The 24,722-nt window shown below is 46.6% G+C and overlaps 1 protein-coding gene across 3 annotated transcripts in view; it reads left to right on the top strand.

Moving 5' to 3' along the window:
* Positions 1 to 24,722, top strand: part of LOC119974394 (uveal autoantigen with coiled-coil domains and ankyrin repeats-like) — a 182,870-nt gene that overhangs the window by 98,938 nt on the left and 59,210 nt on the right. For all 3 annotated transcript variants that reach the window (XM_038813211.1, XM_038813213.1, XM_038813212.1), the window contains exons 3-5: positions 3,335 to 3,423; positions 15,058 to 15,122; positions 16,079 to 16,136. In XM_038813211.1, coding sequence (XP_038669139.1) covers positions 3,335 to 3,423; positions 15,058 to 15,122; positions 16,079 to 16,136 — 212 coding nt within the window. The remainder of the gene's footprint in view (positions 1 to 3,334; positions 3,424 to 15,057; positions 15,123 to 16,078; positions 16,137 to 24,722) is intronic.

Genomic DNA, 24,722 nt, shown 5'->3' on the forward strand with positions numbered 1-24,722 from the left:
GTAAAAATTCTGCAGGTGTTAATCTTAACTTTAACTGCGCTCCCTGACCTGGCAGTGACGGTTTGGCAGACGTGTGGTGTAAGAGAGGCTTAAAGTGGCCGACACATCTACACTCCAATTAGGGCTATTAATTGGCCAATTAATGGCCAGGGGACAGACGACAAACCGCATTCTCAGTTGTGTAAGCTTGTTGATGAAGACAAAGGCCGTGAGATGCCGGTTAAAGGCATCAAGGATATTTAATGGTTGAATGCAAAGAATCGGTCAGAAGGAAGGGGTTGACTAGTTTGAGTGGCCGTAAAACTTGGAGAGCAGGGAAGGCAGTCGAAAATAAGAGGTTTAAACATTGGACAACAGACTGGGTGATTATGGCGATTAAAGCCAAAATTAAACCTGGCGTGCATGCACGCACCCTGGTGTGGATGGAAGGGGGTCATTTGGTGGGAGTGGGGTGGGGAGGGAGCGGGATGAGAGGGAGAGATTGAGTGCGGAGAGAGCGTGTTGAACCAGCAGTTGGAGCTGTGAGTTGCAGGAGGGTGCCACCATGTTAGAGAGAGGTAGAGTCAGTCTGGTTCAGGAGAGCAGCAGGGTAAAAATGGAACTTTGGAATGGAAATGAATACAATCTCAGTTGAACCCTGACCCTTCCCTCACATCACTAAAATAAGAAAAAAGGGTTTGAAATGAATCCTAACTCTGAAAGTAAACATGGTGCGAACACCTGGGTGCCTTGATTCAGATGTTGGATATAAACACTCCTGTTCTAAATAACATATTCAACTTGATTAGTAACCCTGAGTTCATTTTAACAAGTTGCAAAGCGTTTAGGCTATTAGTAGACGGATTTTTAGACCGCGGCAATACAGGGTGGTTAGTGGAGGTTTGATTGTTGTTGATATTGTTGCACGGGGTCCCAAGAGAACCATAATACATCATTATCTGACAGAGAAATATTATTCATGGTAATAAAGATTTTAGAATGCGTGGTTCCTAAGCCTGGAATGCTTAATTGCACTGCAATCACAATAGCTCTGAACACTGAACCAATGAAGTGATTGCCGATCTGCTTGTGTTTATAAATATTTGGCAAAGTTGAAACCTAACTTCACTTGATAAAGCAATTATTGCTTCGCTTGATGATGCTGAGGCCATTCAGAAAAGCAGCTTCAAATTGAATTCTTGTTCTTATTTTTTTAATGTATGTACAGCAAGGAGATTTTTTTAATTTAGCACCATAAAGTCTAGCTTGGGGTGCACTAATTGAGCGTGCCTCCAGTACAGTGATGCACCACATCTTGTAGACCAGGAAGGGATATTTCAATGTATAGTCAGTTACCAGCATAAAGCTTGGTCTGGCGCATCCTTGTGCCAATTCAGATTTTGTGCCTCTTAATTTAGTTCAGTTTTAATGTGATCTTAGAACAATTTGACTTCAAGTGTTGCACAATTGGATCATTCGTGACATTAGATTTGAGTGCTCCAAAGTGATCCTGCAGAAGCTTTAAAAAGGGAAAATAATCAGTCGGTGACTGGAATGTTCTCGTTTTGAGACTTTTGTCCCATTTCGGGGCCGGGAAGGTAGTGTTTCTCACTGTGGATGCCGATGGGACAACGTGACGAATCCTACGGCGCCAGTGTAATTAATTACACACCCAGGTGTTTAGTGTTGTATTTGGTGGCAGGGCAGACCCGGATGGAGTGTCATCTGCCGTTGTGGCCGAGTGCTATATTGAAAAAGCACCCAATATAACTGACCCACCATTGAAGGAAGAAGGTGGACCTCCTGAAAATGAAGGAGGATCTCTGGGAGCACACTTAATGCCCGAAGATGGACTGCCCGAGAATGACTATGGATCTGTGGGAACATGCTGAGTTTGGAAAATGCACTTCCTCCAGGACACCGAATCTGGAAGGTCCTTCCCCAGATATGCCCCCGTGTCGCGTCTTTTCGTCCGACGTCATTTCATCCAACGACACTTCGTCCACGTCTTTTCGTCCAACGTCTTTTTGTCCGCCCGTCTTTTGGTCCAACGTCACTTCGTCCAATTAACTAATTGCAAATCAACTCCGTATAAAAGCATTTAATTGATAGAAAGCAGGCACCAATACAGCAAGTGAATTTAATTGCTAAAATGCAAGTAATTGATGAAATTCAAGTAAAATACAAGCTTAAAAATGCAGTTAAAAAGTTAAAAATCTAAAAATGCAGTTAAAAAGATCTAAAAGTTTACTACTGATGAATTCCCGAAATTACTTAAAATTGATGTAAATTGTGAGCAACATTCCTCAGAAATCAATTTTCGCTGTGGGATCCTTAACGAGGCTCGTAAAGGGAGAGAACGATAATAACTATCCTTTACGAGAGAACGATAATAACTATCCTTTAACGAGGCTCGTTAAAGGAAAGAGGCCGGTAATAAAGATCCTTTATTGTATATTATGTGCATTAGAGAAGATTTCCATGTACAAAAGTTAAAGTGGAGTGGTGCTACTAAGCAAGTTACTAAAGTCAGTTACAAAAGTCTTTGACAAAAAAAATCATCCAGCAAAAACACGTAAAAAGTCACAAAAAATCTTTGACGAAAAAAATCACCGGACAAAATGACGTTGGACCAAAAGACGGGCGGACAAAAAGACGTTGGACGAAAAGACGTGGACGAAGTGTCGTTGGACGAAATGACGTCGGACGAAAAGACATAGCACCATTGCCCCGACCCACTGCTGTGCTGTTCCGGGGTCCAGGATTGTGGGCGGCCTCCATCCTGAACTCTAGGCAACCCCAGGCATTGATCAGTTTAGTCCCGACATCTGCACGTGTTTCCTGCCGACTTGCTTTCCTGACGGCATCACGGAGAATCAGGCATGGGGGTCAAGCCTGCATCAGCTTCCCAATAAAGGGATGCAAATTAATTTCACGCCGGCCCCTGGCCTCCCGTCGGGGGTTTGGGACAATTCCGCCCAGTGCTGGATCCTTCCGTTTGTCTTAATGCACAAATGTCCCGAAATTTCTTCCTCTTGAAGGAAAGGCTGTTGTCGAAAACGGAAAGAGGTCCAAATTTGACATACACGTTCTCTTCCTGCGGACATTTAGGCCGTGGTCAAATTGGTGAGGTTGAGTGGTTTGATGATGGCCACCTACAGAAGGCATATTATCCATCAATATTTGGCCAAGTATAAAGTTATGGGTGAGATGCGGTAGACGCCATTTGTAATCTCTAATCTTGTCAAAAGGAAATGTGTAAAATGGTAGCAGCTCTGTGAAAGAGGAGAGTGGCTGTGTATGAACATGTTCAAACATGCTGACTACAATTCAGAGTTTAACTTTTCTTTTTCAGTTTCCATGTTGCAGCAGCTAAAGGAGATGTCCCCTGTATCAATGCAATGCTTTCTCATGGCGTTGATGTCACGGCAATAGATGCAGCAGGTACATATTTGCTTTATTTTCCATTCATTACTTGATTGACTCAACATTTTTAGCTTCCCCTCTTCTCCCTTGGGGCACTTGGGCTTTCTGCATTAAGAAGTGGGAACAGAAATAGGTTGATTGTGCCCTGAACTTGTTCCGCTATTCGATAGTTTGCGATTGATCTTCAATCTTGACTTCATTGCAGTGTTAATGTAAGCCTACTTGTGACAATGAAAGCAGCACGGTAGCACAGTGGTTAGCACTATGGCTTCACAGCGCCAGGGTCCCAGGTTCGATTCCCGGCTGGGGTCACTGGCTGTGCTATTTGGTAATTTGGGCATTCTGAATTCTCCCTCTGTGTACCTGAACAGGCGCCGGAATGTGGCGTCTAGGGGCTTTTCACACTAACTTCATTGTAGTGCCACGTAAGCCTACTTGTGACACTAAGATATTATTATTACTTTCCTGCCCTATCCCGTGGTTCCCTTTGTGTCCCAAATTTCTATTGATCTAACTCTGACTGACTGAACGGCCACAGATCCCTGGGGTAGAGAATTCCAAAGATTCGCCGCTCCCTGAGGGAAGAAATTTCTCCTCATCGCAGTCCTAAATTGGCGACCTCTTATTGTGAGACGGAGCCATTTAGCAGCTCAGAGGCTGCAATCTAGGCTGGCACTCCACTCAATACTAAGGGCTGCTGCTGTGTTGGTGGTACAGTCTTTCAGATGAAGCACTAAAGGCCCAACTACCCCCTTGGAAAAATGTAAAATATCCCACCCGCACTGTTTCAGAGAAGCGCAGAGAACAGCTGGCCAATGTTCATCCATCTACCAACACCGCTTAGATATATTCTTGCCATTGATTGCTTTACTGTTTGCAGCAGCTTGCTATTCACTTAAAACTGGCTGTATAAAGCACTTTATGCTGCCCAGAGGCCAGGAATGCAAATGCTATTGTGTCTTTCTCTACATAGTATTACCCCAGTGAAGCAGGTCTTGAAGTCCTGTCAGCCCAAGGCGGTGTTTATGTTTCACGTGAGCCACTTCCCAAACTACTTCATCTTGCTTCCTACCACATGTTGAAACCAGTATTTGGGTTCAGTTTGGTGCTTTGAAGGTTGATTCTAGTCCGAGAACTTCAATCTTACTCTATAGGATCCCTCCAGTGCAGAAGGAGGCCATTCGGCCCATTGAGCTTGCATCGACCCTCCGAAAGAGGACCTTCCCGAGGCCCCACTCCCCTGCCTTATCCCCGTAACCCCACTTCTTTGGACACTAAGGGGCAATTCAGCATGGCCAATCCACCTAACCTGCACATCTTTGGACTGTGGGAGGAAACCGGAGCACCCGGAGGAAACCCCCACGGACGCGGGGAGAAGGAGCAAACTCCTCACGGACAATCACTTGAGGTCGGAGTAGAACCCAGTCCCTGGCACTGAGGCAGCAGTGCTAGTCACCGTGCTGCCCTATGATAGAAGTTCACATCCATAGTTCCCCTTTTGACTCCAGTGAGGCTGTGTACAGGATCATTATCCTGTTCCGTTTATTGACCATTGATCATAGAATTTACAATGCAGAAGGAGGCCATTTGGCCCATCGAGTCTGCACCAGCTCTTGGAAAGAGCACCCTACCCAAACCCACACCTCAACCCTATCCCCATAACCCAGTAACCCCACCCAACACTAAGGGCAATTTAGCATGGCCAATCCACCTAACCTGCACATCTTTGGACTGTGGGAGGAAACCGGAGCACCCGGAGGAAACCCACGCAGACAGGGGGAGGATGTGCAGACTCCGCACAGACAGTGGCCCAAGCCGGGAATCGAACCTGGGACCCTCGAGCTGTGAAGCAATTGTGCTAACCACCGTGCTACCATGCTGCCCCATTGACGGTGAGTTTTATATTTAACCGTATATATTTGCAGATCGGCATTTTTTTTACAATTCCTATAGGACACGGGTGGAGCTAACAAGCATCCATTTACTGTTTTTCCTTGATTGTGAAAGTGGCTCATGGTCAATGATCACGGCAACCTTTGTGGTGGTGCTTCGTAGCTGTTTGTTTTTACAACTGACCAAATCACTGGACCATTTAGGAGGAGTTTGTCACGACAGACTCTCTTCCTTGCAGGAAGGGAAAAGATTGGGAAAAGTAACACTTGTTTATTTTACACCAGCCTGGCAGCTTTTTATCAGTTGTTTTTCTGATCCCAACAAGACTTTTGAGTTCGGTTTCACAACTTCCCTACTCTCACCCTGACAGAACTTTGAGAGTGCCGTCACCACAAAGGCTGGAACAGTTCAGATGGCTCAGCATCACCATCTTCAAGGCCTCATGCATGTAATATGGTTGACTCTTAACTGACTCTGTGAAATGGTGCGGTGAACCTCTTCGTTCAAGGGCAATTAGTGATGGGCAACAATGCTGGCCTTGTCAGTGATGCCCACAACTTGTCAAAGAATAAAAGAAAAGTGTCCTCCAGCATCCGCAGACTTTTGGAGGTGTCCCCTGAGGTCATCTCCCTCCAAAACAGGTATACGGTTTTGGATACTGTTGGGGGAGGTGGCTCACCAGGGGAAGGCAGCAGTAGCCAGGTTCATGGCACCGTGGCTGGCTCTGCTGTACAGAAGGGCGGGAAAAAGAGTGGAAGGGCTATAGTCATAGGGGATTCAATCGTAAGGGGAGTAGATAGGCGGTTCTATGGTCGAAAACGAGACTCCCGAATGGTGCGTTGCCTCCCAGGTGCACGGGTCAGGGATGTCTCAGATCGGCTGCAGAACATTCTGAAGGGGGAGGGTGAACAGCCAGTTGTCGTGGTGCATAGAGGCACCAATGACATAGGTAAAAAGCGGGATGAGGTCCTACAAGCAGAAGTTAGAGAGATAGGAGCCAAGTTTTAAAAAGTTGGACCTCAGAGGTAGTAATCTCAGGATTGCTACCAGTGCCACGTGGTAGTCAGAGTAGAAATGAAAGAATAGGCAGGATGAATGCGTGGCTTGAGAGATGCTGCAGGAGGGAGGGGTTCAGATTTTTGGGACATTGGGACCGGTTCTGGGGGAGGTGGGATGACTACAAATTGGACGGCCTACACCTGGGCCTGACTGGAACCAATGTTCTTGGGGGTGCTTTTGCTAACGCTGTTGGGGAGGGTTTAAACTAATGTGGCAGGGGGATGGGAACCAAATGAGGAGGTTAGTGGACAGTAAGGAGGTAGTAACTAAAGCCTGTAAGGAACTAGATCATGAAGTCAGCGTGACTAAGGGGAAGAGTAGGCAGGGAGCAGATGATGAATTCAAAGGGACTGGTGGTCTGAGGTGCATTTATTTTAATGCAAGAAGTATAGTAGGTAAGGCAAATTAACTTGGGGCTTGGATTAGTACCTGGGAGTATGATGTTAGTGCTATTACTGAGACTTGGTTGAGGGCAACTAAATATCCCAGGATATCGATGCTTCAGGCGGGATAGAGAGGGAGGTTAAAGGGGTGGAGGAGTTGCATTACTGGTCAGAGAGGATATCACAGCTGTGCTGAAGGAGGGCACTATGGAGGACCCGAGTAGTGAGGCGATATGGGCAGAGCTCAGAAATAGGAAGGGTGCGGTAACAATGTTGGGGCTGTACTACAGACCTCCCAACAGCGAGCGTGAGATAGAGGTACAAATATGTAAACAGATTATGGAAAGATGTAGGAGCAACAGGGTGGTGGTGATAGGAGATTTTAATTTTCCCAACATTGACTGGGATACACTTAGCGTCAGAGGTCTAGATGGAGCAGAATTTGTAAGGAATATCCAGGAGGGTTTTCTAGGGCAGTATGTAAATAGTCCAACTCAGGAAGGGGCCATACTGGACATTGTGTTGGGGAATGAGCCCGGCCAGGTGGTTGAAGTTTCAGTCGGGGATTACTTTGGGAATAGTGATCACAATTCCATAAGTTTTAGAATACTCATGGACAAAGACAAGAGTGGTCCTAAAGGAAGAGTGCTAAATTGAGGGAAGGCCAACTATACCAAAATTCGGCAGGAGCTGGGGAATGTGGATTGGGAGCAGCTGTTTGAAGGTAATCCACGTTTGATATGTGGGAGGCTTTTAAAGAGAGGTTGATTAGAGTGCAGGACAGACATGTCCCTGTGAAAATGAGGGATAGAAATGCAAGATTAGGGAACCATGGATGACAGGTGAAACTGTGAGACTAGCATAGAGGAAAAAGGAAGCATACATAAGATCTAGTTGACTGAAGACAGACGAAGCTTTGGAAGAATATCGGGAATGGAGGACCAATCTGAAACGAGGAATCAGGAGGGCTAAAAGGGGTCATGAAATATTTTAGCAAACATGGTTAAGGAAAATTCCAAAGCCTTTTATTCACATATAAGGAGCAAGAGAGTAACTAGAGAAAGGGCTAGCCCACTCAAGGGCAAAGGAGGAAAGTTATGCGTGGAGTCAGAGAAAATGGGTGAGATTCTTAATGAGTATTTTGCATTGGTATTCACCGAGGAGACGGACATGATGGATGTTGAGGTTAAGGATAGATGTTTGATTACTCCAGGTCAAGTCGGCATAAGGAGGGAGGATGTGTTGGGGATTCTAAAAGGCATTAAGGTGGACACGTCCCCAGGTCCAGATGGGATCTATCCAGGTTACTGAGGGAAGTGAGAGGAAATAGCTGGGGCCTTAACAGATATCTTTGCAGCATCCTTGAAGACGGGTGAGGGACTGGAGAATTGCTAATGTTGTCCCCTTGTTTAAGAAGGGTAGCAGGGATAATCCAGGTAATTATAGACCGGTGAGCCTGACGTCAGTGGTAGGGAAGCTGCTGGAGAAGATACTGAGGGATAGGATCTGTTCCCATTTGGAAGAAAATGGGCTTATCAGTGATAGGCAACATGGTTTTGTGCAGGGAAGGTCACGTCTTACCAACTTAATAGAATTCTTTGAGGAAGTGACAAAGTTCATTGATGAGGGAAGTGCTGTAGATGTCATATACATGGACTTCATTGAGGCATTTGATAATGTTCCCCATGGTAGGCTGATGGAGAAAGTGAAGTGTCCTGGGGTCCAGGGTGTACTAGCTAGATGGATAAAGAACTGGCTGGGCAACAGGAGACAGAGAGTAGTAGTGTAAGGGAGTTTCTCCAAATAGAGAACTGTGACCAGTGGTGTTTCACAGGGATCCCTGCTGGAACCACTGTTGTTTGTGATGTACATAAATGATCTGGAGGATGGTATAGGTGGCCTGATTAGCAAATTTGCAGATGACACTAGGATTGGTGGAGTAGCAGATAGTGAAGGGGACTGTCCGAGAATACAGCAGAATATGGATAGATTGGAGAGTTGGGTGGAGAAATGGCAGATGGAGTTCAATCCTGGCAAATGCGAGGTGATGCATTTTGGAAGATCCAATTCAAGAGCGAACTATACGGTAAATGAAAAAGTCCTGGGGAAAATTGATGTACACAAGAGATCTGGGTGTTCAGGTCCATTGTACCCTGAAGGTGGCTGCGCAGGTTGATAGAGTGGTCAAGAAGGCATACGGCATGCTTTCCTTCATCGGAAGGGGTATAGAGTACAAGAGTTGGCAGGTCATGTTACAGTTGTATAAGACTGGTTCGGCCACACTTGGAATATTGCATACAGTTCTGGTCGCCACATTACCAAAAGGATGTGGATGCTATGGCGAAGGTGCAGAGGAGGTTCACCAGGATGTTGCCTAGTATGGAGGGCGCTAGCTATGAAGAAAGGTTGAGTAGATTAGGATTATTTTCATTAGAAAGACAGAGGTTGAGGGGGGACCTCATTGAGGTCTACAGAATCATGAGAGGTATAGAAAGGGTGGATAGCAAGAAGCTTTTTCCCAGAGTGGGTGACTCAATTACTAGGGGTCACGAGTTCAAGGTGAGAGGGGAAAAGTTTCAGGGAGATGTGCGTGGAAAGTTCTTTATGCAGAGGGTGGTGGGTGCCTGGAACGCATTGCCGGTGGAGGTGGTAGAGGCGGGCACGATAGCATCATTTAAGATGTATCTAGACCAGAGGTGGGCAAACTACGGCCCCCAAAGGTATTTATGCGGCCCACCAAGATCAAGTCATAAAAAAAAAAATCTTTTTTATTTATTTATTTATTTTATAAGGTTAATGGGGGGGGGGGGGGCTGTTGGGTTACTAGTATAGGGTGGATACGTTGACTTGAGTAGGGTGATCATTGCTCGGCACAACATCGAGGGCCGAAGGGCCTGTTCTGTGCTGTACTGTTCTATGTTCTATATGAGGCGCCCAGAATCATAACCGGGTGAAGCGCCATTTTTGAAAAGTAGAGAAAAAGAGGGCTAAATGCAGGATGCCGCCGGGGGAAGCGCTGAGGTATATGCCGCACGCTAATTGATTACAACCGGGACTATTAATTGATATACTATGCGGCCCTTTAAAATTGTGAATTTCTGAATGTGGCCCTTGCACGGAAAAGTTTGCCCACCCCTGATCTAGACAGATACATGAATGGGCAGGGAGCAGAGGGATACAGATCCTTAGAAAATAGGCGACTGTTTTAGATAGAGGATCTGGATCATCGCAGGCTTGGAGGGCCGAAGGGCCTGTTCCTGTGCTGTAATTTTTCTTTGTTCTTTGAGCGAGTTTCAGGTTTCCACTCCCCTTTTTGCATATGTGTGTGTGTAGAGGATGGGGGAAGAAAGTGCCCCCAGATTTCTCACACTATGTCTGGCTCTAATTTTTGAATTGTGGCCTCTTGTTCAGGATTCCTTCATCAGACCAAATGTTTTCCCCTGACTGGGAAATAGAAGCAGGAGTAGATTGCTTAACCCTCGAGTCTGCTGCGTGTTTCCTCAACTGACTTGTTTTGAGCACTTTGTCAAATCGCTCCTCAGCTTTTTAAATTGAGAATCCAGGCCGCATTTGCCTCAACGTACCTCAATTCAATCCTTTAAACTCTGATACCGTGCTGGCGGATGTGCATTGTATACCTTCAGAGACCAGTATCACTCTTGTTTTTGAAAAGGTTTATAAATAACCAGTGAGTGTTTGTAAGGCTGTGGTAGCGAGCGAACGGTGTCTGTCCAATTGTACAAGAAGGTAATAACAAGCGCTGGAACTCTGCATAGTTGAGTCTTGCGCTATTAAGTGCTGCATTATAAATGGTTTTGTCCCATTCCAAACTATTGTAAAGGTTGGAACAGCAGAATATGAGTAATGAAGTGCTGTTTCATGAAACTTTAATGGTAATAAAACGTTCTCAATATATATTGGAAAGGCTTTATAAACATTGCATAAATGTTCTTTGTTAAAACAGGAAAAGATTAAGACCATTTCTATTTGTACATGTTTATCTTAAATGTCCGTCTCCCATCAAGCTGCCAGTGTTTAGTGTACTACTTAGTAAAAGGCCCTGGTTAATCTGGGCTGCTGGCCTTGACTTTCTTTAGCTTTGTTGCCCTCAGAAAGTCTTGTGGGTGAATTGCCGCTCTATCCATCAGTCCAAATCCTGGAAAAGCCCCTCTGCCTGCTACCTGATTAGGTTCATCCTCAAAATGAAGGTGACCAACTTGGAGACGAAGCTGAACGAAAAGATGCAAAAAAAAATTGTTCTTTACCTCCCCATTTACCCCCCCAAAATCTAGTGAAATTTTAGAGATCTCCATCTGCATTCAACTTTGATCAGTGACATAGCAAGGAACGGGGCTGGTTTAGCTCACTGGGCTAAATCGTTGGCTTTTAAAGCAGACCCAGCAGGCCAGCAGCACGGTTCGATTCCCGTACCAGCCTCCCCGGACAGGCGCCGGAATGTGGCGACTAGGGGCTTTTCACAGTAACTTCATTGAAGCCTACTCGTGACAATAAGCGATTTTCATTTCATTTCAATTGAATGTTGTAAAGTTTTTTAATCCATATTTCCATGTCTCCTCTTCACCTTCAGATCTGTTCTGAACCAGAAATAGAATTGCAAAGAACTTGCTGTCCAAATTGGCATTTGGCTCATCTCCACACCACTTCACCTGCTGCTATTAACAGATCCTTCTAATTCATTCTCCCTTCTGTATATCTAGTTTCCCCTTAAATACCTTCTTGTGGCAGTGAGTTCCATGTTCTCGCTACTCTCTGGATAAGGAGGTTTCTCCTGAACTTCCTATTGCGTTTACTAATGACTCTCTCAAATTAATAGTTCCCCCACAAGTGGAAACGTTTTTTTTCAGCATCTATGCTATCGAACTTTGTTATCTGGTCTTGAGGAGAGAATAGAAATCCAGCCTGTGCAGGCCTTCCTGTTGATGTAACCTTTGGGATCATCCGTGTAAATCTTTTTATATCCACTCCAGTGGTGTTTATATTTTATGCAGCCATATGTTAAAGACTTAATATAGCATTAGCTGCTTTTGCTGTTTCAATCCAACTTGGGGCTGCTTTAGCACAGGGCTAAATCGCTGGCTTTGAAAGCAGGCCAGCAGCGCGGGTTCAATTCCGGTACCAGCGTCCCCGAACAGGCGCCGGAATGTGGCGACTAGGGGATTTTCACAGTAACTTCATTGGAAGCCTACTTGTGACAATAAGCAATTTTCATTTCATTTCATTCATTTTCACCTCCTAATCCTTTGTTTTAGATCTGTTTCTTTTGTACTTCTGTTTAGTTCTGAGATCACTGTGCAAGTTAAGCAGCCTTCTCACATCTAGATTATCCTAGCCCCATGACATTCGAAAGACCTCGACTTCAGTGTTTCTGTTTCCGTTTCGGTGTAACAATTTGCATTTCTGTAGTCCCTTTATTGTTAAAAGATGGCCCCAGGCATTCACAGGAACATAATCGACCACAATTTGACATCAAACCACCTAACCTATTTGGGGGGAGATGTCCAAAGTAGAGAAGTTTTAAAGAATGACTTGAAGGAGAGCAGAGAGAGAATTCCTGAGTGTAGGGCTTCTCGGCCGCCAGTGGCGCAGCGATTAAAATTGGGGCTGCACAAGTGGCCAGGAATCTTGGACGGCTTGCAGGGCGATAGTGAGAAGACCAATTCTTCGAGTGCCTCTTGACCAATCCCAGGGTGTCCACTCACTGACTGATCGGTCAGAGGAAAGATTTGTATAGAACATAGAAAATACAGTGCAGAAGGAGGCCAGTCGGCAAATCGATTCTACACGGCCCTCACTTCCATCCTATCCCCGTAACCCAATATCCCCTCCTAACCATTTTGGTCACTAAGGGCAATTTATCATGGCCAATCCATCTAACCTGCACATCTTTGGACTGTGGGAGGAAATCGGAGCACCCGGAGGAAACCCCATGCAGACACGGGGAGAACGTGCAGACTCCGCACAGACAGTGAGCCAGTGGGGAATCAAACCTGGGACCCTGGCGCTTTGAAGCCACAGTGCGAACCACTGTGGTACCGTGCTGCTCTTAAAAGATACAATTGACTGCCTGTTGTCAGAGCTGATGGAAGGCCCCTGGGGGAGGGGGAACGGTTGAGGCTGGACTGGTGAATAAAAATGCTGGAAGAATCTTGTCCACTGTGACTTATTGGGATGCATGACCTATTGCTGTTTAATATCCAATTTTGTTTTTCAATCTAGCTTTTCGTTATAGCAGTTACAATTGGCCCATATAAATATCAAGCGCTGACCATTCTGTGCTGGTGAGCCTGTGTGTGCAAACCTGAGTAAGCATTAAATTTCGATGCCAGTCAAAGACTCTGCCCCATTAGCATCACAGCAGACTGTGTGCCGTTGCATCCAGTGACACTGATTTTAAGTTACCTGTGCCAACAACGTGGTCAGACTGGCAAACTCTCGCCGGTCCTTTTTGTTCTGTTCTTGATGGGTTTGTGCTCCAAGTCCCAGCCCCAGGGAGCTGGCTGACCTGTTCCCAGGACTCTGCCATTGTCGCTGCCTAGCCGTCTGCTAATTGGGGCAGGCTGTGATAATGCTCTTAAATTGAAGAGTTTGATATTCTTCCATCTCCCCCCTGTCAGTTCGTATTTAATCTCCACTTGGCACTCTCCTTTCGCAGCGCAGCTGCAATTAGGAGCTGGATGTATTGGCTTGAATCCACATCCTGCCACTCCGCTTGCCTGGGTGTGTTGAACACATTTCTCACTCGTCTCAGAGGAAACTGATTTCCTCTGGCTTTGGAGGTGAATGATGCTGGGTGAACTCAAGTCGCTATCTGGGGTCATATCCAGTTTTGTGTTTACACATTTCTAACTTTAGGCATCCTGTGGCTGAAGTGTACGGCATCAAATTTGCACTTCTAAGTTTGCCACAGTCCAGTTAACTGTGCTACGGAGCTGCTCATGTAAACGAGTATTGTCGGGTACGATTAAAGATAAAGGATGGATTTCAACCAAAAGAATTCTACCTCTCATTTTGGGAAGGTCTGGTGGGATGTTTCTCATTTGCCTTTTGGATGAAATTCACACTGTTGTTCAAGGGCACTTCGTCATTTTTCTGGTGCCTGGGGGAGTTTCCCTTTTTAAAAAAATGAATTTAGAGTACCCCATTCTTTTTTTTCCAATTAAGGGCCAATTTAGCGTGGCCAAAGCACCTACCCTGCACATCTTTGGGCTGTGGGGGTGAGACCCACTCAGACACTGGGAGAATGTGCAAACTCCACACGGGCAGCGATCCAGGTCCTCGGCACCATGAGGCAGCAGTGCCAACCACTGCGCCACCGTACCGCCCCGTTGATGGTCCAGCCCACACTTAGAAATGTTTTTTCCGCTCACTGGGGAGCTGAACCCGCCGGCGAGATCGGGCTGCCTCAGTCTCCAAGTTACACACGCCACTCATGGGCAGTGTCATTTCTCGACTCCCTATGGTATTGCTGAGGGTTCGTTCTCTCTTTTTCTCTCTCTTCCCCCCCCCCCCCCCCCCCCCCCCCCCCCCCCCCCCAAGACCCTGAACCACACCCAAGCTTTGAGGTCTTGACCCTTGGCAGTGGCACCCTGGGAGTGCCAGGGTGGCGGTGCCCAAGTGCCAGAAGGAGCGCCAAGGGACCACCCTGTCTTGCATGCTCTTCCCATGTCTGCATGGGTTTCCTCCGGGTGCTCCGTTTTCCTCCCACAGTCCAAAGATGTGCAGGTTAGGTGGATTGGCCATGCTAAATTGCCCCTTAGTATCCAGGGACATGCAGATTAGGTTATGGGGATAGGGGGAGTGGGCTCGGGTGGAGTGCTCACTGAAAGGGTCAGTGCAGACCTTGGGGCCAAATGGCCTCCTTGTGCTCTGTAGGGATTTTATGGTTCTATGGATAAATATTGGTCTGGACACAGCAAAAAAACCCTGCTTTAATTCTAAATAGATAGATCTAAATAGATAGATCTAAATAAGAGGGCCGATGGGGCCTCAATGTATCGTCCTCTCTGAAAGACGACGTCTCCAACAGTGTGGCAATCCTTCAGTACTACGCTGGGTCTGTCAACCTATATTTTATACTCGAGCCTCTGAAGTGGGACTGGAATCCTGACCTTCAGACGTGGAGGTCAGAGCGTAACCCACTGACCAACAGCTGGCCCCCCGGAGGAACATGTAAATGCAACTATTGAGAAATTCTCGACCCTGTTATCTTCGGTTAAGGAATTCACTGAGATTGAGTCTGCTTTGTGTTTGTGGTTCCACTCTTGCAAGTGATTTTTTTTTTCTCTCTTACCTGCAGGACGGAGTGTGTTACATCTCGCTGCTCGAAATGGACAGCCACTATGTTTGCAGCGGTTACTCCAGGTACTTGGAATCTCCTATAATAAAAAAAGAAATATTGTAATACTCGCAGTGTCTGACAGTATCAGTGGAGAGAGAACGAGAGTTTACATTTCGAATTGAGTATGGCACTTGTTCAGATCTAAAGTTGGAATCTCCTGTGCCGTCTAATGACCCCGCTGGAATAAACATCTACCAAAAAAATCATTCTTTGTTTGTTAAATTATACACCCTGACATCTGGTAGCACAGTGGTCAGCACTGTTGCCTCACAGCTCCGGGTCCCAGGTTCGATTCTCGGCTTGGGTCACTGTCTGTGCGGAGTCTGCACGTTCTCCGGGTGCTCCGGTTTCCTCCCACAAGTCTCGAAAGATGTGCTTTTAGGTGAATTGGACATTCTGAATTCTCCCTCCGTGTACCCGAACAGGCGCCGGAATATGGCGACTAGGGGCGTTTCACAGTAACTTCATTGCAGTGTTAATGTAAGCCAACTTGTGACAATGAAGATTATTATTATTGAAATGAAAATCGTTTATTGTCACGAGTAGGCTTCAAATGAAGTTACTGTGAAAAACCCCTAGTCGCCACATTCCGGTGCCTGTTCGGGGAGGCTGTTACGGGAATTATTATTATTATGAGGCTGACAAAGCATCAAGATATGAATTGAGTAGGAGCTTGTTAGTGTAGTATGCGTGCGTGAAGCATATAGCTTGTAAATTTGGGGGGGTTTCCCTCCACTTGCAGAGGATCTCCCTCTCTCTGAGCAAAGGTTGAACAGCTGTAAATGTAGCTTTATCACCCGTGTTCCCTTGCAGAGGAGGAGTTTTCAAAAAAAGACTTGCGTGAGAAATGAGGCTTCATTTGGGAACAAAAGCTTTTCCCTGCTACTCTAAATAATATATGCAGATTAAATATTAATTCTGCATTCAAGAATGTCCCATTGTTGCTCACCTAGTTTAAATAAATCAAATTGTTTTACAGCAAAATTGCCCCGTTGACAGTGTCGATGTTCGCGGCAGATCTGCCCTTCACGAAGCAGGTCAGTACAAAACTGCTTAAGTTGGTTGTTTATTTCGAGGCTGCGGGTGGAGTTTCACGGAATTCTAGTGTTTCATACATCCAGACCTGTGTTATCACTGGAACTTCAATAAAGAGTGATGACAAGTCTTCACGCTGTTCACTCAGATTGTCAAAACACAAAGCAATAGGTTATGCCCTCCTACATGTTTGTGGGGAAAGCGGTCCTGTGACAGACCACTTGTGCAAAGATGTATTGTTTGTTTGTGGCTATCTATAGCTGTCGGTGGCACTGCTAGTGAGCTCTTTAGAGTTGATTTCCAGGGTAAGGCAGTTCTCTCACCAGCATCATTTCAATTCTTCAAGATTGAAATGCTTTAAATACACTGAAGTATTTAAAAATGGAGCAAAGTAGATTTGGGGCAGCAAGATCAATTAAGTATACAGGGCGAAATTCTCCGCCCCCCACGACGGGTGGGAGAATAGCGGGAGGGCCTTCCCGACATTTTTGCCGCCCTCCCGCTATTCTCCCCCCCCCCCCGCCGAAGTCCCGACCCGAATCGCTGCCGCCGTTTTTTTACGGCCGGCAGCGATTCTCAGCTGTTAGATGGGCCGAAGTCCCAGCCCTTTCCGCCGTTTTTACGAACGGCAAACACACCTGGTCTTGCCGTTCGTAAAAACGGCGTCACAAACTCGCTATTAATAACCATGGCACCGATTGGCACGGCCGTACCACGGCCGTGCCAAGGGTGCCATGGGCCCGCGATCGGTGGGCACCGATCGCGGGCAGCGGGCCCGATGCCCGCGCACTACTTGTCCTTCCGCCGCCCCGCAGTATCCATTCGCGGGGCGGCTGAGGGGCAACCCGGCCCGCGCATGCGCGGGTTTCGCGCAAAACCGCGATGATGTCACCCGCGCATGCGCGGGTTGGAGTCTTCCAAACTGTGCATGCGCGGCTGACGTCATATGACGCGTCAGCCGGCGCTAACTCCGGCAAGCGGGCTTAACGATTTTCGTTAAGCCCGTCTTGCCGGAGCCTACGGCGTCGGGCTGCTAGCCCCGACCGGGGACCAGAATCGGTCCCCGGTCGGGAAGGGGCGCGCTGCCGTAAAACCCGCCCGGGTTTTACGGCAGCTTTACGATTTCTCCTGTTTTTGAGAATCTCGCCCACAGTTTTTGGTATGTAAGTCATGTAGCTCAAGCCCAAATATCCATTATGATTCAGTGTTGTATCTGAACCCTTTCCTGTCTGCAAATCATTCATCTAAATTTCGTCATCTGAGCAGTTACGTATTTTTTAAACGAAACGGCATTTAAATAGTTGCTTTCCCACCCGCGCTAGCTAACTAAATTCGGCTAGTGACCGGTGATAAGGTGAGAAGAGAGCTGCGGACATTGGAGCCTGGTTAACAGGTTTCAATGGGCCTACGAGGCGAGCAAGAGGGGGGGGGAAAGGGATTCGATGTTAATAATGGATAGGGGCGGGTCAGGCTCATGGGGCAGGGCCCGGTGGTATGATGATCGTGGATAAGAAGGGTGGGGGGGGGAGAGATGAGAGACCCCCAGTTAGGATAGTCACGTGGAACGCGAGCGGGTCAGCAGGTCCGGTCAAGGGTGCTTGCGCATCTTAAAAGTCTGAAAGCCGACGTGGCAATGCCGCAGGAGATTCACTTGAGGGTGAAGGACCATATGACACTTGTAAAGGGCTGGGTTAGTCAAGTGTTTCACTCTGGATTTGACGGAAGGGCTCAAGGGATAGCGGTACTGGTCAGCAAAAGGGTACGCTTCCAGGTGGAGAAGGTGGTGGCACATCAGGGGGTTAGATATGTGATTGTGGCAGGGGCGCTGGAGGGGAGATTAGTGGTGCTGTTAAGTGTCTACGGCCCCAATTGGGACGATGTGGGATTCGCGAAGAAGGTGTTTGGGGCCATCCCCGACTTGGACACACACAAACTGATTGTGGGGGTGGGGGGGGGACAGGAACTTGGTGCAGGAGCCAAGGTTGGACAGATCACAGGTTAGGCTCGCTGGTCTCATCCGGGGGGGGGGGGGGGGGGGGGGGGGGGGGAAGAGGCGCCTGGACGAGGAGACCCAGATCCTTCTGCACCGAAACTCTTTGAGGTTTCTCTTCATTTAGATAATTTGCTTTTTTATTTCTGTGACCAAAATGGATAACCGTGCACTTACCCACGTTAAGTTTCCTCTGGCAGATTTTAGCCCACTCGCCTAACCTACCCATATCCATTTGTAAATTTCTTATTTCCTCATTGCAACATGTTTCCCCACCTATTTTGGTGTCATCTGCAAATTTGGCTGATCTATCCCTGCATCAAGTTATTAATATAGATTGTAAATAGTTGGGCCTGAGGATTGAACCCTGTGGCACAGCACTAGTTACAGCTTGCCAACCAGAAAGACCCATTTATCCCCACTCTCTGCTTTCTGTTGTTGAGCCAATCCTCTGTCCAAGCTAATACATTACCTCAACCCAACTGGGATCTTGCCTTGTGTATTAACCTTTTATGCCACACTTTATCAAATGCCTTCTGGAAGTCCAGATACGCTACATCTATAGTACCCCCATTATCCACTTTGCTTCTGAGCAAATTAGTCCAACGCAATTTACTCTTCATTAAACCATGTTGACTCTGACGAATTATGTTTCGACTTTCCAAATGTCCCATTACTACTTCCTTAATAACAGATTCCAACAGTTTCCTAATGATGGATGTTAAACTAACTGGTTTATAGTTTCCTAAATTCAACCTCTTGGGTTCTCTTCAAATACATTTCATCCCATTTTCTGCTCATGTCCCCTGACTGTCGTTTCTCTCCCCTTTCTCCAAGTAACCATTTGTTGCAAAAGTAACTGGGCTGTATTGCTTGTTGGGGGTAGTCACATGAGGAGCAATTTTATTGCATAACATAGTGTCAGCAGTGGTTCAGTTGGTAGCGCGCTCGCCTCTGTCACGAGGCTCCGGGTTTCGATGCCGAGTATAAAATTCAGGGCAGATGTTCCAGTGCAGTGCTGACAGAGTGCTGCACTGTCTTTCTGATGAGGAGTTAAACGGAGGTCGCACCTGCCTGCTGACGCAGATGTAAAAGACCCCAAGGCATTATTTTGAAAAAGAGCAGAGGAGTTGTCCAATATTCATCCCTCAGTCAGCGTGACACAGAATAGATTATCTGGTGAGTATCACTTTGCGGACTGTGGGAGTAACGCTGAGCTGCCGCATTTGCTACAAAGTGAGTGCACTTCAAAAACTACTTGGCTCGCTGTAAAGTGTTTTCAGATGTCTGGTCTTCATGGAAAACACTACATATGTGTTGGTATTTATTTTCATTTTGCACAACACATTGGCATAACGTCCTGGCTCAGCGGCATCTCATTTGGGAGCTACCCCCCACTCCAGCCGCCATTGTCCGAACCCCAACATCCCATTCATTTAACGCAGGACCTTGCAGTCTGCTGCTGACTGCCACTCTTGAGGCAGTTACAGGCCAATATTAACAGGTTATTTGCTCCATGTTGGTTTGTGTTCATGCTCAGTCCAAACCTCCTCCTTTGTCCTTTTTTTCCCCACCCATCCCAATCAGCATATCCTTCTGTTCGCCTCCAGCTTGCCTAGCTTTTCCTGAACTGCTTTGAATGCTCTTTCCCTCCTGGTTGTAATGAGTTCCACATTCTAATCACTCTGGGTAAAGCAGTTTCTCCTGAATTCCTGGTTGGATTTATTAATCGCTGTCTTGTATTTATGGCCCCTTGATTTGGTCTTCCTCACAAGCGACTTTTTTTATGTCGACCCTATTGCACATTCTTATTGGCGGTCTTGAGATGCAGTCGTGGCACCCCGACCACCAGACCAAAAACTCCGGGTTTGAGGCTAATGTTAGGACTTGTTGGTCATGGAAGGAGCGTTCACAAGGTAATTCAACTGGCTGATAATTAACTTGGGAATCTTCCCGACACTTCCCCCAGTGTTCCCCAAAAGGGGAAAAACAGTGCGTGGGTGTGAAGGTACTCTTTTTATAAACAAAAATCTTCAGACCGCCACCAGGTTACACCCCAGCCTTTTATATGGAAAAGAGAGCCCGAATCTGTAGTCATTTATTAAAGGTAATGTGAAATGGCCATAGTCCCAGATGACCACAGGCTGCTGCCTCCTTTTTAGGGGTGATGTGGAGATGCTGCCATTGGACTGGGGTGAGCACAGTAAGAAGTCTTACAACACCAGGTTAAAGTCCAACAGGTTTCTTTCAAACACTAGCTTTCGGAGCACTGCTCCTTCCTCAGGTGAATCATTGGTCAAGAGTGGTGAGCCTGTGGAATTCATTACCACAGGAAGTAGTTGATGCTAAAACATTGAATATATTCAAGAGGCGGCTGGATATAGCACTTGGGGAGAATGGGATCAGAGGCTATGGGGAGAAAGCAGGATTAGGCTATTGAGTTGGATGATCAGCCATGATTGTGATGAATGGCAGAGCAGGTACGAAGGGCCAGAAGGCCTGCTCCTATCTTCTGTGTATCTGTGTTGGCCCCGTTCTGCATCACAAACCAGCTGCCCAGCCAAGTGAGGGAAACGGGCCCCCTTTGTGGCCAACTGCAACTGCTTTGTGCATTCATTAAACACGCAAACAAAAAGTATTGCGATCCAAGCAAATTAGTGCTGAAGGACTTCATGAATTAATGAGGAAAATTGTGCTGCAGCTGATCTGAGCTGTCTGTGTTTTCTGAGTACCGTCATCTTTGTGAATAAAGGGCAGCACGGTGGCCTAGTGGTTAGCACAACCGCCTCACGGCGCTGAGGTCCCAGGTTCGATCCCGGCTCTGGGTCACTGTCCGTGTGGAGTTTGCACATTCTCCCCGTGTCTGCGTGGGTTTCGCCCCCACAACCCAAAAATGTGCAGAGTAGGTGGATTGGCCACGCTAAATTGCCCCCTTAATTGGAAAAAATAATTGGCTAATCTAAATTTATAAAAAAAAAAAAAAATCTTTGTGAATAAAATTATCTTGCGTTTTGTCACTCTGAAGTCATGTTGTACTTCGACGAATGACGTCTCACGATATCTTTTTTTCAGTTCAGATAACTGGTGGTAATTTTAGTGTCGCAGTTTTTAGTGGAATGTTTAACTCAAACGTTGAAGGCGGTTTTAATGTTCCTATTTGGAGGTCACAATGCATCAGTTTGATTTTTCACACAGTAAGGAGGTGACAACTAGATTCATTGCAAATTAATGGAAGTGTAGGGGACTGAAAGTCGTACGTATACCCACCCTAGGTTGTCTTGTAACCTTGGGTTGTATGGATGCTGATTGACCGTGTGTCATTTTTATGTGACCAACACAGTGCTTGCTTCTCCTCCCCTCCCTGTAGCCTTGCTTTGTTGAGATTGCAGCTATCTCCAACTTGTCTCCAAATCCCTGGAACTCTCTCCCCTTCCTCACGCACATTTCAGACGTAGCCCCAACTGCTGCTTTCTGATATGCTCCAACCTTCTCTTTTACTCTGAACCTTGGTGTCTTTGCCGTTAATATTTCTCAGATTGTCACAGGCTCTTTGTTTTGTGGAAATATTATGTTTAATTAATCACGTGAGGGATTAATAATGGACTCATCTCCTTACTTGAGTGTTGTGTGCGACAAGACAATGGTTTGAACCCTTGGGTTGCACTTTCCCAATGTTGTGCGTGTCCCGCGTCCGCCTCATCATCATCATCATCGGTGGTGTGACGTGGCTACTGAATGGAGAACACTATCAAGCTCCGAAGCCTCGTACAAGCAGCTAAGAACATATTCGAATAGAGAAATTATCCAAAGTCCACTGCGTTGTGTTTTGGGGGGGAAAGAGAGATATGGTGACGTAGTGGTGATGTCACTGGATAGTACAGTAAGAAGTCTTACAACACCAGGTTAAAGTCCAACCTGTTTGTTTCAAACACTAGCTTTCGGAGCACAGCTCCTTCCTCAGGTGAATGAAGAGGCATAAGAACTAGGAGCAGGAGTAGGCCATCTGGCCCCTTGAGCCTGCTTCACCATTCAATGAGATCATGGCTGATCTTTTGTGGACTCAGCTCCACTTTCTGGCCCGAACTCCATAACTCTTAATCCCTTTATTCTTCAAAAAACTATCTATCTTTATCTTGAAAACATTTAAGGAGCCTCTACTGCTTCACTGGGCAAGGAATTCCATAGATTCACAACCCTTTGGGTGAAGAAGTTCCTCCTAAACTCAGTCCTAAATCTACTTCCCCTTATTTTAAGTCTATGCCCCCTAGTTCTGCTTTCACCCACCAGTGGAAACAACCTGCCTGCATCTATCCTATCTATTCCCTTCATAATTTTATATGTTTCAATAAGATCCCCCCTCATCCTTCTAAATTCCAATGAGTACAGTCCCAGTCTACTCAACCTCTCCTTATAATCCAACCCCTTCAGCTCTGGGATTAACCTAGTGAATCTCCTCTGCACACCCTCCAGTGCCAGTACGTCCTTTCTCAGGTAAGGAGACCAAAACTGAACACAATACTCCAGGTGTGGCCTCACTAACACCTTATACAATTGCAGCATAACCTCTCTAGTCTTAAACTCCATCCCTCTAGCAATGAAGGACAAAATTCCATTTGCCTTCTTAATCACCTGTTGCACCTGTAAACCAACTTTTTGAGACTCATGCACAAGCACACCCAGGTCTCTCTGCACAGCAGCATGTTTTAATATTTTATCATTTAAATAATAATCCCTTTTGCTGTTATTCCTACCAAAATGGATAACCTCACATTTGTTAACATTGTATTCCATCTGCCAGACCCTAGCCCATTCACTTAACCTATCCAAATCCCTCTGCAGACTTCCAGTGCCCTCTGCACTTTTCGCTTTACCACTCACCTTAGTGTCATCTGCAAACTTGGACACATTGCTCTTGGTCCCTAACTCCAAATCATCTATGTAAATTGTGAACAATTGTGGGCCCAACACGGATCCCTGAGGGACACCACTAGCTACTGATTGCCAACCAGAGAAACACCAATCAATCCCCACTCTTTGCTTTCTATTAATTAACCAATCTTCTATCCATGCTACTACTTTACCCTTAATACCATGCATCTTTATCTTATGCAGCAAATTTTTGTGTGGCATCTTGTCAAAGGCTTTCTCGAAATCCAGATATACCACATCCATTGGCTCCCCGTGTATGTCTCACGTGTATATTTCCAGAAACACACATATAGACATATTCAAAGATGCCAGACAATACTTAGAATGAGAGCATTAGCAGGTAATTAAGTCTTTGCAGATCCAGAGATAGGGGTAACCCCAGGTTAAAGAGGTGTGAATTGTCTCAAGCCAGGACAGTTGGTAGGATTTTGCAAGCCCAGGCCAGATGGTGGGGTGAATGTAATGCGACATGAATCCCAGGTCCCAGTTGAGGCCGTACTCACGTGTGCGGAACTTGGCTATACGTTTCTGCTCGGCGATTCTGCGTTATCGCACGTCCAGAAGGCCGCCTTGGAGAACGCTTACCCGGAGATCAGAGGCTGAATGCCCTTGACTGCTGAAGTGTTCCCCGACTGGAAGGGAACATTCCTGCCTGGTGATTGTCGCGCGATGTCCGTTCATTCGTTGTCGCAGCGTCTGCATGGCTCGCCAATGTACCACGCTTCGGGACATCCTTTCCTGCAGCGTATGAGGTAGACAACGTTGGCTGAGTCGCACGAGTATGTACCGCGTACCTGGTGGGTGGTGTTCTCACGTGTAATGGTGGTATCCATGTCGATGATCTGGCATGACTTGCAGAGATTGCCCTGGTAGGGTTGTGTGGCGTTGTGGTCTCAGTTCTGAAGGCTGGGTAGTTTGCTGCAAACAATGGTTTGTTTGAGGTTGCACGGTTGTTTGAAGGCAAGTAGTGGGGGTGTGGGGATGGACCTTGGCAAGATGTTCATCTTCATCGATGATGTGTTGAAGGCTGCGTTGTAAGACTTCTTACTGTGCTCACCCCAGTCCAATGCTGGCATCTCCACATCACTGGATAGTACTCCAGAGGCCCAGGCTAATGCTGTAGGGGCATGGGTTCAAATCTCACCATGGGAGCTACTGGAATTGCAATTCAATCAGTAATCTGGAATTGAAGGCTGGTCTGTGGTTGACGAGAGAAAACCCATCTGGTTCACTAATGCCCTCTAGAAAAGCAAATCTGGATAGAGCATAGGGTGTCCTTATTTGCCGATGACTTATTATTATTGTGTCGCAAAAGAGTGCGTCAATAGGGGGGATGCTGGAGCTGCTTCGGGTGTTTGGGTCTGTGTTTGGTACAAATTAAATCTAAACAAGAGTGAATATTTGGTGGTGTCTCGGACGGGGGTGAGGGCAGGGGTGGGAGGACTGCCATTCCGTAGGGCAGGGACTCCCTTTAGATACCTGGGGGTGCAGGTTGCTCGGGATTGGGGGGGGAGCTCCGCAGGTACAACATTTCTAGTTTGGTGGGGAGGGTGAAAGCTGATCTGGCAAGGTGGGATGGTCTCCCTCTGTCACTGCCGGGTCGGGTACAAATAGTTAAAATGAACGTGTTGCCGCGTTTTCTGTTTATTTTCCAATGCCTGCTGATTTT

Source organism: Scyliorhinus canicula, chromosome 12 (assembly GCF_902713615.1).
Source record: "Scyliorhinus canicula chromosome 12, sScyCan1.1, whole genome shotgun sequence".
Taxonomy (NCBI): domain Eukaryota; kingdom Metazoa; phylum Chordata; class Chondrichthyes; order Carcharhiniformes; family Scyliorhinidae; genus Scyliorhinus; species Scyliorhinus canicula.